Source organism: Rhizophagus irregularis, chromosome 24, assembly GCF_026210795.1.
Source record: "Rhizophagus irregularis chromosome 24, complete sequence".
In the NCBI taxonomy this organism is placed as follows: Eukaryota; Fungi; Glomeromycota; class Glomeromycetes; order Glomerales; family Glomeraceae; genus Rhizophagus; species Rhizophagus irregularis.
In genome coordinates this window covers 1,236,484-1,251,194 of record NC_089452.1, presented here as the reverse complement: position 1 = coordinate 1,251,194, position 14,711 = coordinate 1,236,484, and the positions used below count along the sequence as shown (strand labels likewise).

The 14,711-nt window shown below is 25.0% G+C and overlaps 3 protein-coding genes across 3 annotated transcripts; all 3 read left to right on the top strand.

The window, feature by feature from the left end:
• Positions 1-2,030: 2,030 nt before the first annotated feature.
• On the top strand, positions 2,031-5,530 carry OCT59_015990 (uncharacterized protein; the record flags this gene model as incomplete). The annotated part of the gene is made up of 5 exons (XM_066132182.1): positions 2,031-2,823; positions 2,922-4,166; positions 4,503-4,522; positions 4,598-4,847; positions 5,154-5,530. 5 exons carry the CDS (start codon positions 2,031-2,033, stop codon positions 5,528-5,530), a joined length of 2,685 nt encoding a protein of 894 aa, XP_066003194.1.
• Positions 5,531-9,832: 4,302 nt separating this feature from the next.
• OCT59_015989 (uncharacterized protein) lies at positions 9,833-11,224 on the top strand (the record flags this gene model as incomplete). The annotated part of the gene is made up of 1 exon (XM_025326493.1): positions 9,833-11,224. One exon carries the CDS (start codon positions 9,833-9,835, stop codon positions 11,222-11,224), a length of 1,392 nt encoding a protein of 463 aa, XP_025175807.1.
• Positions 11,225-12,262: 1,038 nt separating this feature from the next.
• On the top strand, positions 12,263-13,657 carry OCT59_015988 (uncharacterized protein; the record flags this gene model as incomplete). The annotated part of the gene is made up of 1 exon (XM_025326494.1): positions 12,263-13,657. The coding sequence occupies one exon, from the start codon at positions 12,263-12,265 to the stop codon at positions 13,655-13,657; it is 1,395 nt and encodes a 464-aa protein (XP_025175808.1).
• Positions 13,658-14,711: the final 1,054 nt, after the last annotated feature.

Below are 14,711 nucleotides of genomic sequence, written 5' to 3'. Positions count from 1 at the left end.
TAGTATCACGCAAATTATCATGGCATATTTGTCAAACATCGAGATAAATTCAAAGCTGTATTTCTTATCAATTCTGATAAACTGCTTAGTTTATACCTTGTGATTTTGCATAGCTTATGAATCACCCACACAAGATTGAAGCCAATCAACATTTATCAATTTTATTTTTAAGCCTAGTCCCTTCTGAATTAGTCACAGTATTTATAGCAGCTGATATACCTAAGAAAAAATACAATGCTCTGATCAATGAATTCTTATTTGAACTTCACCAAGATTTATTTGAAAATGGAAAGTTGAGCGTAATATTATGAAGAAATCGTTCACCACTTACAAGCACCGTCAATGTGATACATAACGCATTCACTTTACTTTTGCGTCACATAATCACAACAATCATTTTGTCTATAGCAAGTAGCAACCCATTTAACGATAATAGACGTCAATTAGACAACTCTCATATGTAAAAACTATAGATTTGTCTTCACTTGATTTTGCTAATGTAAATTATTCTGATTCATGTAACTTTTATAATTTTTACTTTACGATATAACCCCTTCATCATTTGTTATAGATTAGGCTGTTTTTTTCTTGTTTTATTATTTTAACTCAGCTGGCAGCATAGTTATTCCATGCTGCAGAATTTTTTCTGAAGGGTGGGTCCGACTCGATCATGTTCGGGCGTTTTCTCTAACTTAGACTTCTCTATATAGTTTAGCTAAGCTTCAGCTGTCCCTTTCTGTATAATGGTCTGATTAGTTTAACCACACTTCTAAAGTAAAATAAAATAAAATAAATAAAACTCTCCTTTTTTTCTTATTCCTTTTTTTTTCACGTTAAAATAATGTTTTATACTTTTATAAATTCATTAAATAATAAAAAAAATAAAAATTTTTTGAAAAGCTTAAGCATATAATATTTTTATGAAGCTGTAAATGACTTTTATTTACATTAAATACGTTCTTTTTACTTTTTTTTAGAATTTATATTATTAATTTTGAAATGACAGACTTGAGTGGACTAAGTAGTTATTTAACAGGTATGGAATAATAAAATTAATTGTTTACATTTATTTTTAATTTTATAGTGTAATTTTGATGCTTTAGTTAAATGAAGTAGGTCTAGGAATCTTAAATAATGCTATTCAATGGGTATGGGGCTACTTAAATATTAATTTTATCAAAATATCTTGAATATTTGTAAAAATATTAATATTTTTGTATAGAATTACTGGGCCACTTGCGCGTGAGTGGTATTTTCACTTTTAGCGTAATTTTGGTACTTTTGTTAAATAAAACATGTCTTTGGAGATTAAGTAATGTTATTCAACAGGTGTAGAACTGTCTATATGTTAATATTTATCAAGCTAGCTTGAGTATTTTTAAAAAGTTTTTATTTATTTGTTTATTGAATTTAATATGATTAAAAGTGTAAGAGAGTTATTTTTTAATTGTTTTTCTTGTAAAAGTAATAAAATAATTTTATTTTATATAATATTTTAAGAAAAAAAATTTTTTTTTTTTTGTGGTTTTTTTTTTCTGACAAATGTTACACGCAAAACTACCGACCAACTCAATTGAAATTGAGCCAATTAAATTTAAACGCCACAAAAATCACGTGGGTGGGAAAAAGTGATGGTGATACTGGAAATTTGTCACTCGTTAATGCACATCAGTGCACCGAAATAATACGGCCCGAAAAAATAAAATTATTATTTGTTTGTGAAATTATATGTCAACTCTACTTGTTCAAAAGATAAATTATTATTTGTTTGTGAAATTTTATGTCACAACTCTATTTGTTCTAAAAAATAAATAATTAGTTTGTGAAATTTTATGTCACAATTCTATTTGTTCAAAAAAATATTCCTTTTTAGTAGCTCATTTATGATGTACTACAGTAACCCTATAAAAAATTTTTTCAATTTTCTAAAAAATTTATATAGGGCAAATAAGAAAAAAAATTTTATCTAAAAAATTTGTCTAGAAAAAATAAAATTTTATTTCCAGTAAAAACAAATTTCTAAATAATCAATGGGAACTAAATTTAGCAAACCAAATAATTCTGATAAAGATACTGTTACAATATATACCAAAAATTGTTTACATTGCAATATACTTTTTACTGAAGAATTATGGTGTAATGAATGTATTAATTCTTTAGAAAAATTAGCAGAAAATAATGATAAAGAAGCAATGTTTAATTTAGCCAACTGTTACAGGTATGGAGAAAGAACAGAAAAGAATTTAGAAAAAGCCTTTCATTGGTATCAAAAAGCAGCAGAAAAAAATCATATTGATTCAATGTTTGATTTAGCCAAAATTCATTATAATGGAGAAGGAATAGAAAAGAATTTTGAAAAAGCCATTCATTTGTATCAGAAAGCAGCAGAGAAAGACCATACTGTAGCAATGAATAATTTAGCCATATGTTATTACAATGGAGAAGGAACAGAAAAAAACTTAGAAACAGCCTTTTATTGGTATCAAAAAGCAGCAGAAAAAGATCAAATTATTGCAATGTTTAATTTAGCCATATGTTATACAAATGGAAAAGGAACAGAAAAGAATTTTGAAAAAGCCTTTTATTGGTATCAAAAAGCAGCGGAGAATGAGGATGAGAAAGCAATGTTTAATTTAGCTTGCTTCTATTATAATGGAGAAGGAACAGAAAAAAATTTAGAAAAAGCCTTTTATTGGTTTCAGAAGGCAGCAGAAAAAGATTACATTGGTGCAATGTTTAATTTGGCTGCATGTTATTCAGATGGAGAAGGAACAGAAAAAAATTCAGAAAAAGCCTTTTATTGGTATCAAAAAGCAGCAGAAGGTGGAAATAAAAAGGCAATGAATAATTTAGCCATATGTTATGAAAAAGGGGAAGTGACCGAAAAGAATTTTGAAAAGGCTTTTTATTGGTATCAAAAGCAGTAAAAGGTGGTGATGAAGTTGTAATGTATAATTTAGCAAGATATCATGAAAATGGAAAAGGAACAGAAAAGAATTTAGAAGAAGCCTTTCATTGGTATCAAAAAGCAGCAGAAAAAGGAAATATTGATGCAATGTCTCGTTTAGCTACATATTATAGAAATGGGAAAGGAACAGAAAGGAATTTAGAAAAAGCCTTTCATTGGTGTCAAAAAGCAGCAGAAAAAGATGATATTTTGGCAATGTTTAATTTAGCTAATCTATATTATTATAATGGAGAAGGAATAGAAAGGAATTTTGAAAAAGCCTTTTATTTGTATCAAAAAGCAGCAGAAGGTGGTGATGAAGATGCAATGTTTAATTTATCTATATGTTATTTGAAAGGAGATGGAACAGAAAAAAATTTTGAAAAATACTTTTATTGGCAGCAAAAAGCAGCAGAAAATGGTTATATTATTGCAATGTTTAATTTAAGCATTTTCTATTATAAAGGAGAAGGAATAGAAAAAAATTTTGAAAAATACTTTTATTGGCAGCAAAAAGCAGCAGAAAATGGTCATATTGATGCAATGTTTAATTTAGGCATTTTCTATTATAAAGGAGAAGGAATAGAAAAAAATTTTGAAAAAGCCTTTCATTGGCATCAAAAAGCAGCAGAAAATGGTCATATTGATGCAATGTTTAATTTAGCCATACATTACGAAAATGGAGAAGGAACAGAAATGAATTTAGAAAAAGCCCTTCATTGGTGTCAAAAAGCAGCAGAAAAAGATCATATTGGAGCAATGTTTGTTTTAGCCAAACTCTATTTTTTGGGAGAAGGAACAGAAAATGATTTTGAAAAATTCTTTCATTTGTTTCAGAAAGCAGCAGAAAATGGTCATATTCATGCAATGTTTGGCTTGGCCATGATTTATAGAAATGGAAAAGGAACAGAAAAGAATTTAGAAAAAGCCATTCTTTGGTATCAGAAAGCAGCAGAAAAAGGAAATATTTATTCGATGTTTAGTTTAGCCGAAATTTATTATAATGGAGAAGGAATAGAAAAGAATTTAGAAAAAGCCTTTCATTGGTGTCAAAAAGCAGCAGAAAAAGGAGATATTGAGGCAATATCTTGTTTAGCTACATATTATAGAAATGGGGAAGGAACAGAAAAGAATTTAGAAAGAGCCTCTTATTGGCATCAAATAGCAGTAGAAAAAAACCAGATAAATTCTAAGAGTGAAGTTGGATTATGTAATGAGTGTAAGCAACCATATACTGATTACCAATGGTGCCAACAATGTAATGCTAAACGATTCCAAAAATATTTTTCAAATTAGACTAGTAAAAATGAATTTATTGATAAATTTATTCAAGAAGCACAAATTAATGCTAAAAATAGTTATGAAATTTTAGAGTGGATACCTTATAATAATTTGTCAAGTATTAATTACTATGATAAAGGAGGATTTAGTGAAATTTACAAAGCTATCTGGTCAGATGGGCCTATTTGTGGTTGGAATTTTGATAAACAACGATGGAATAGACAAGCGTGTTATGAGGTTGTTCTTAAAATACTTAATAATTCATCAAGTTTAGATAATAAATTTCTGGATGAGGTATAGTATTTGTATTAATGGCAAAGTCTATTTACTTTTGCAAAAAATTTAATAATTTTTTATTCATTTATGTAGTGGAAATATCATTATAATTGTCAGAAAAAATCACTTTCAAAATTTATTCAATTCTTTGGAATTACTCAAGATCCAAATAACTTAAAATATATAATAGTTATGAGTTATGCAAAGAAAGGAAGTTTAAGAAATTGTTTATCTGATATAATTAAATTTAAGTGGCAAGATAGGCTACAGTTATTGAAAAACATTATATCAGGACTTAAAGTAATTCATGAATCAAATTTAACTCATGGTGATTTTCATGATGGTAATATTTTAATGTCAAACAATTACAATGAGATATTTATTATTGATTTAGGATTATGTAAACCTATAAATGATGATAATAATGATAATGAAGTTTGTGGAGTTTTACCTTATATGGCACCTGAAATTTTGAGAAATAAACCCTATACCCCAGCAAGTGATATTTATAGTTTTTCAATGATAATGTGGGAATTTATATCCGGAATTCCACCATTTAAAAATAAAGTATATGATCATCATCTTGTCTTAAGTATTTGTGAAGGGGAACGTCCTGAAATTATAGAAAATACTCCAAAATGTTATGTAGATTTAATGAAAAAATGTTGGGATTCAGATCCTTCCAATAGACCAACTATAACGTCACTTGAATATATTGTGTCTAATTGGATTGAATGTATTAATTATTATTATATAATGAATGGATATGGAGATTGTGATGGAAAACATAAATATTTACCTGAACATTTAAATGATATATTGGAATTTGTAGAAGCAAGCAAAGCTTTAGTACAAGAACAAGAAAATTTCTCTATTATCCAATATCATCTACAAGCATATTATACAAGTCGTAAACTTACTGAAATTCTAGTCAATGATATTTCTGAGTGCATGGATTGTGAAATTACAATTACACCATTAAAAGATCTGAGTATAAAAACAGAAATGTCTAAATCTAAGTTCTAAAAGAATAGAAAATATATTACATGATTAGTAAGGCAAATTATATATATATATATTTAAGTTAAGCTACTATTTTAATAAGTTAATTAACAGAGGTAGTATGACAAATTAAAAACAAAAAAATTATTTAAGATTTTTTTTTTCCATCATAAATTAAGCTAAATATGATCATCAATTATACCACAAATGATTATAGGATTTTTTTAAAATACATCTTTACTTTACATTACATAAATCTTATCAACTAAATTAGGTAATCAAATTAATTTTTTAATAGTATATTACTAGCAATCACCCGTTGCTTCGCACCGGAACTAATGAATTTGTTTAAGTGGAAAAATTTAGTATTATAATGTAATACTAAGTAAATTAAAGATGGTTACGGTAGTTCTTTGTTTATAATTAGGATTTAATATGGTAATAATTAGTTAGCAAAAAATAATAAAATAATATGTATTAAATTATATTATAATATTAGAATGATATAAATTATATTTACAATAATGTAGCTATGATTTGACGTTTGAGTCTAGGATGAAATTCGGAATAATTAAGGGATTGTGAAAAAATAATTATCAATTAATTTTTTAGAAGTATTTTCGAAAAAACTTTAATATTATGAAAATAGTACTATACTAATTATTTCTTATTATTTTATATTACGTCAATCTTAAACTTATAACTAATTGTTTCATTTCATTTATTATTATTCTTTTGATACTCATTTTACTCGAATAAATTATTAATTTAACTAAACCATTTGAATTAAGTTCTTTATTCAAAATCTAGTGATTATTTAGAAAATTCCGGATATGGATTTGATAATCTATTATTAAATCAATAATTTTTTCAATTAATTGGTAAAATATCAATTTGTTTTTTGATTTTTAAATCAAACTATTTATCCAGCGTTCAATTTAATCGAAAAAGTCTTAATTATCTTTCTATCAACGTCGGTCAATTTTCCTACATGTTATGTTGATTTTTTAAAATGTATTTAATATAGTATTTTATTTCTTTATTTAATAATAATAAAAAATTGAAAGAAAAAGAAAAAGAAATTGGTTTAAAAAAAGGGAAGTTTCCAAAAAAAAGGAATCCGAAAAAAAAGTACCGAAAAAAAGGACAATAATTCGGTCCAAAAAGAGTGAAAAAAAATATTTTTTTAAAAAAATAACAATACGGTCAAAAAAAAATCAAAAAAAAAAAATTCGATCTTAAAAAGACCGAAACAATGGGATTATTTAAAAAATAATTTTTTCAGTTTTGGAAAAAAATTAAAAATTTTTCGGGTTGAAAAAAAAAATAAACCGAAAGAAAAGGGATCAAAAAATTTTTTCGGTTTGAAAAAAAAAATGAAATTTAAAAAAATTTCTTGATTATACGGATCGGATAGTTTTGACCATAAATGATTAGGCGGAGGCATGTCACAGGTTTTAATTATGTTTCAAGTTACACAATTCAAATTATTTATGCGGAGACTAATCCAAACATCAGACAAATTTTTAGTTATATAGATTCTTATAATCCTTTAAGATCAAATTAATTTTCACCAAAAATAAGTAAAAATAAATAGAATATTGATTAAAAAATTTATAATGGTTAAAAAGTATATGATTTTTTTTCTTATAATCTTGTATGAAGATCAAGATTTGGTATTGTTTAAGAAAATGTTTAATAAAATGAATAATTTTGAATAATTTATAAAAAATTTTTCCGATAAAAAATTTACAAGTAGTACGTACTTTTACGAGTCTTTTACAGTTTTTTACAATATTAAATATAAGTAGAACAATTATATTATTGAAACAATGTTTATTTATATTTTTATTTTCAATTGTAATTTGTTTAGAACATTTAAATTTAATGACCAAATCCATACTTCAATCATTTAAAAAATTTTGTTGTTTCATACAAGTTGATAGATAAGTAATTAGTATAGATCAAGGCTTTTATGTGACTTTTGTATTATTATTTTTCTGAAAATAAATCAAATACCATATATTTATTTTTTATTGGTTAAATTATAATATCATGAATATTCATTAAATTATTAACTATTTAATATTGTATAAAACTTTAAAAGTACAAATTTTTATATCACTTTTAAATTATTTTTCAGTTGGATATTATCTATAATAATATGTTCAAATGATCTTTTTAATAGGGAATGAAAAAAGAGTCCATTTATTTAAGAAATGTAAAATTTATTATCTGGTATTCAACAACGATAAATTTAATTGGCTAGTATACTTAGTTGAATGTCAAAGGAAAAGAAAAAAATATACATTTTTAAGATAAATATTGATTCATATTTCACCAAATTACAGAATTTTGCTAAAGATGCTGCCTTAATCTTAATAGTAGTTTCCAAACTGCAAAACTGCAAAGCTGAAACCTGGTAAAACTGTTTCCGATATATTTTTTTATTTTCCAAAACGTAAAACTGGTAAAATCATCCGAACTGGTAAAACTATCCAAAGAAACTGGTAAAACTAATCCAAATCTAATAAAACTACGTAAAATATAAATCAATCAATCAATCAATAAAGTTTATTTACTATTATTATATATTATATAAATGTTTATTTCAGACATCTGGCACGTGTCGCACAATAAGGTCTTCTTTTTTTATTAACGTAGTACAAATGAAAACATTATATTTATTTGATTTATGTGAAATTATATATCGTAAATTTACTTGTAATTTCTAAATAATTCTGGATGGTGTTTTTCATGAATTTGAGTCTAATAAATATCAAGGAACACTCGCATCACTATGCCTTGACATTAAGTTTGACATTACGCTTGGATAGAAATTAAACCTAAGAATTATGATTAGTTTTAATAGAATATTCATGTAATTCAATTTGTGCTTTTGATTTATTAAATGAAAAGAATTTTCAAATAAAATATTTTATATTTACTGAAATTTATACAGTGTTGTAAAGTGTAATTAAAAATTAAATTTATTATGTTAAATTGGTAGCTGTTCACTATCAAAATTGATACCCAGGTTGAAAATGTATTCCGCAAAGGATAGAGTCATCACTAACTTTTCCAAGCAGGTTGAGGTGAAACAGGCTCTTGTACGTTGCGGGTTCGTTACTCTTACGTATCCTAACTACGACACGAGGGAACTTCAGTACAATTAACAACCCATTTTTAAACGAGCGCAAGAGAAAGGTTTTCTCTAGGCGAATGTTGTATTTCCGAACATTTTGACCTTGAATTGTCGTATTTGTACAAATAAATTCTTATTACAACGTAAATAGAAAATCAACAAATGAAACGAGATTAGCAAATAAGATAAAAAAAAATAAAAAAAAATATAGTTACACTCATTTCCATTTTCATTTCCATTTAACTACATAATTCTCCCAATATAATTAATTGCTAAAAGTCCAAGCAGATTCTATAAAAAAATAAGAGGAATGAATGTTAGTAACGTTTTTAAATCAATTAAATAAAAAAAATAAGACACATACCCTTTTTAAGTCTGATTTGTACAAGAAATATCGTATTTCTAGAAAACAAATAAAAATGAAACATTAAAAATATTTCTAAAATAAAAAAAAGAAAACATACTTCTTTCCCCTCCCAATTTACCTTTCAAGTCCAGTTTGTATAAGAAACTAGCGTTCTTAGAGCGCCCTAGAAAAAAAAAGAAATATTAGATACGTCTTCTTGAAGTCAAATAGGGAGAACAAACGGACACTTTTTGTGTCACCATCGACAAAACATATCGCTATGTTCCGGACTAAAAAAGGAATATTTACGCCTTCGCAACTTGCATTTTAGCCGATGGCCATAAGAATCTTAAGGTCTTGCGGACTATAATGATCATTCAATAATATCTTTTGACAAATCTGAACAAGAAGTATTTGATCAACTCGCCTAAATTTATTGTAATAGTTTGGCAAAAGAATAATTTTATATTCTCATTTAATAAAAGATTAGTTTCTAATTTTGCAATATATATTATATGTAAAAAAAAAAAATCTGATTAAAAATTGTATTATGTTGTACAGTTTGTTTGCTGCAAAATATGGCGTATGCACAATAATGTTAAATTTAGAAATTTGAAATAAATGATCTGCCGCAGATCCTGGGGCTGAGTGCCTTTTCACCTTTTCAGCCGCAAATCTTTTTCATTATCATTATCAAAAAAAAAAAAATAAAGTTACGTGATACATTTGATACCCGTAACGGGATGTACAACATACAAGTCAACATTAATAAAATGTCATTCGATGCGCCTTTTCAAATTACAATTTTTTTTTTTATAAAAAAAAAATAAATAAAATGTCCAAGTTAATTAGAGACATTGTTTGTTTAATATTGGAAGAATTACAAGATGATGAAAAGACTCTTTGTTCATGTCTATCAGTTAATAAAACTTTTTCCGAAATAACGATTCCGATTCTATGGAAAAATCCTTGGAAATTCTTAAAAGAGGGAAATGAAAAAGAAAAATCATTATTAAATATAATAATTTCACATTTATCAGATGAGTCAAAAAATAATTTGAATCAAAAATGTTCATTGAAAATTTCCTATCAGAGACCTTTGATTAACTATGTTAATTTTTGTAAACATTTAAATTTAAATGTAATTCAAAGTATAATTAATAATGTTTTCGATAAATCTGAAGTAATGATTGTTAGAGACGAAATACTTAATCTTTTTATTAATGGAAATACAAGATTTACACATCTATATATACCTTATAAATTTGATTATCCATTACATCTTATTTCTGGAGCAAAATACTCACTTTCAGATATTGAATATCTTAGTTGTAACACTAAAATGTATGATGATATATTATCTGGATTAACAGGAATATGTAAATCAATTAAAGAATTAGAACTTATTATTAAAGCAAAATATAGCAATCATGGAATTGTTAAATTAATTGATAACCAGAAAAAATTATTAAAATTTCGTTTATTAGATAATTATAGACAATATCGGGATGAATCATTTCGCGAGGCTCTTGAAAATTCGTTGATTAAACATGCAGATACAATACAATATTTTAAGATAACGAAACAACCTACAACTAAAATTCTTTCATCTTTTATTAATTTAAGAATATTAGAATTGTATAATAATAATCATGGGGCATGTAATTGTTTAGAAGATATATCTTTACCTTCCTTACAAATTTTAAGAGTTAAGCACGTTCCAATCAAATTTTTAATAAGTTTGATCGAAAATACAAGTGGACATCTCGTTGAAATAAGTATTTTTTCTTATATAGATAATAATGAAATTAATAACAAAAGAATTATTCAAGTAATTTATCAAAATAGTCCAAAACTTAAATATCTTAGATTGATGTTAAGAAGTAGTAATATTTTAGAATTAGAAAATTTATTAGTTAGCTGTCAAAATTTGAATGGGTTATTTATTATGAGTATTACAGCAGATATGTTTGATTGGAACAAATTATTTGAAATATTAACTAGTTCTTCACCAATTAGTTTGTCTAAATTTAAATTTTATAATCATTCAATATTCAATTTAGAATCTTTAAAATTATTTTTTGATAATTGGAAAGGTAGGAATCCTATGTCATTACAATTAAATCAGATGATAGATGAAGTAGAATTGATAGAAAAATATAAAGCAGAAAGAATAATTAAAGAATATCATAATTCTTTACGTAATGAAGAATTTGAATGGAATTAACTAGTTAGTCTTTTTATTTAGGGATTTATTTTATATACTACATTTATATATTTATATATTTATTTTATTGTTTTATTAGTAGGTTTTGATTATATTCTAAGCATAAATATTAAATAAATAAAATATTAAATATATTAAATTTAAATGTATTAATTGTTTGATTTGCATTGAAGAATTTATTGTTGATGCCAATCTGCCAATCATATATAATTAATAATTGCTTCGTGCGTGCCGTATGATAACATGATCTTATATAATCGTAATTTTCGTATTATTGAATAAACTCATTCACATCATATACTCTTCTAATATCAAACATGAGATTTTTCTTTGAATTGACAATGATTTCGCGTGATGAGGCGATCAATTTTGCTAAGCATTCCTATGCAATTTATATATTATTTAATATAAGAAACATTATATTTACCTACTAATTATTTGGTCACGTGTCTGCCGGTAAAAAGCTCGACTACTGCGCCTCACCCGGGAATTTCCATGGCAAGTATGAATCAGTATGTGGTAGATCAAACCTCAACGAAATCCTTATTGAAAGTAAATAGTGTAATGTTGATCAATCATAATTCGAAAATTTTACGCCATAAAATTCGTAAAAAAAAAAATTTTAACGTATATAAAAAACTAATTTATTATAAAATATGGTATCGGTATTTATAAAAGTTTAATAAAAATTCCATTTTTTTTTTTGTTAAAATTATGAATCAGCAACAACTTATAAAAAAAAAGATCGCTCATTTGAGCGGCATAAATTGGTTTGTTTTAATTAAAAAGAAAATCTATTTTGTCTAGTTGATAATAAAGAATACAAATTCAACTATATCGTCGATCCAAAACTTTATAGTAATAGTTTAGAAAAAAAAAACGGTTATGGCTTGCCATCACATGCTGCAATCATATATTAAATGTGGTACAGCACGTAAGACAATTCCGTACAACATGTCACAACGACCATTAAAATAGTTAATAAATGTTAACTTTTAAAAACTTTTCAACCAAAAAAAGACTTTCTTTTTTTTAAAAATGTCCAAATTGAATAGGGACGTTCTTTATTTGATATTCGAAGAATTTCAAGATGATGAAAATACTCTTCATTCATGTCTTTTAGTTAATAAAACTTGGTGTGAAATAATTATTCCAATTTTATGGAAGAATCCTTGGAAAAATCTAAAACGAGAAAAAGAAAAATCATTATTAAACGTTATTATTTCACATTTATCAGGAGAGTCAAAAAATAATTTAAAAAATCTTGGTATTAATTTTTTGGAAAATTTATATCAGAAACCATTATTTAATTATATTAGTTTTTGTAGACATTTAAATTTATTTAAAGTCAAAACAATAATTAATGCAATAGATAAAGATTCTGAAAAGATAATTATTAAAAATGATATATTTAGTCTTTTTATTAATGAACATACAAGATTTACACATCTTTATATACCTTTTCAAGTATTTCTTATTCCTGGGACTAAATGTTGTTTTTCAGAAATTGAATTTCTTAGTTGTAATACGAGCGTAAATGATAATATTTTGGTTGAATTAACTGAAATATGTAAATCAATTAAGGAATTGGAACTTATTATTGAAGTACAAAATAATAATTATCAAATTATTAAATTAATTAAAACTCAAAAAAAATTGTTTAGTGTTAGTTTTCTAATAGATTATTTATATAATAATACTGATGAAACATTTCGTATATTACTTGAAAATTCATTAATTAGACATGCAAATACTATACAATATTTTAAGGCAACTAGACAACCTGCCACACAAATTCTTTCATCTTTTGTAAATTTAAGAATATTAGAATTAGATTGTATTTCTATTGATACTTGGAATTGTTTAGAGAATTTATCTTTACCTTTCTTACAAATTTTAAAAGCAAATCAAGTTCCAATCAAAGCTTTAACAAGATTAATTGAAAATACGAGTGGATTTCTTATTGAAATAAATATTGATTATAAAAATCATGATGAATTAAGTAATAAAAGAATTATTCAAGTGATTTATCAAAATTGTCCATATCTAAAATATCTTAAAATAATGTTAATTAATAGTAATATTTTAGAATTAGAAAATTTATTAATTAATTGTCAACATTTAGATGGATTATTTATTATTATTTATAATACAATAGGTAATATATTTAATTGGAATAATTTATTTGAAATATTAACTAAATCATCACCAATTACTTTATTTAAGTTTAAATTTAGTTTTTATCCTTCTTATAGACAAATTAAATTTGAATCATTAAAATTATTTTTTGATAATTGGAAGGAAAGATATCCTATGTTATTACAATTCAGTCAAATAGGAGGAAATATGGATGATTTGATAGAAGTATATAAAGTAAAAGGAATAGTTAAAAAATATGATAATTATTTATATGGTAAAGATTTTGAATTTTAAACCCTGTAAATTAAAATATTTTTTATACGTTTTATAATAAACAAAATTTATTGTGAACTTATTTTTATTTATCTAGTAGTAACATATTTGTCGAGATCATCTATCAGGCCATTACTTTTTGTGTAACAATTTATATTTCTTGACAATGTAATAAGGGATTTAATGATTTGATCTTGATTTCAAAACATATATTTACTACCAAATGATCATAATAATAATAATCCCCTGTCGCAATAAGTGTCACCTTCATACTAATTTTTAAAAATTGCGAGTGATTAGCTGAGTTTATAAATGACCAGGAATCTTCGTTTACTCATTTCCCAGCCTCATATAGAATATAGATAGCCGGGAAATTACTAATTTTAGTTTAAAATAGTTAAGTTTAAAATAGTTAATATTTAATGAATGACACGCCCTAGGGGGATTACCCATTTAGGGGAACATTAGGGTTTTTCCCCTCGGGAAAAAAACCCTATTATTGTCTACTCCCCATGAAATAAATAACACTATTAATATCATTATTATTTGAATACCTTTGGACGGTTCAAAAAACAGAGTTGTGTCATGAAGTAATGGAGTAATAATTTAATAATTTAATGCCCATAAATTACGTTATAATGAAGTAAAGTATTACGGTATGATATGTGAAATACGGTATAGTATGATGCTGATCACACAAATTATTAACAATTGCTGCTTGTTGAAAATTACTCATATCTCATAAGCTTGAAATTGAAAACTGATAAATTGGGAGAAAGTTACAAAATGAAATCAACTATAACTTGATATTACAATTGTATTTATTTTAGTCATGCAAAAAATTGGTATCATTTGTAATGATATTAAATAATTATGTACGCGGTAAATAAAGTAAATTTGATCTTTATTTTATACAAAACATATGAAAATACAATTAAAATAATTAAAATGATGTTTTTTAAAGAAATTTTAATTAATAACTTCACAAATGTAAGAAGGTTAACATTTTGCATGTGTAAAGAGAACCTAAAAGTTTAGTACATTTATAAATAATTCAAATAAAAGTCTGTAAGGT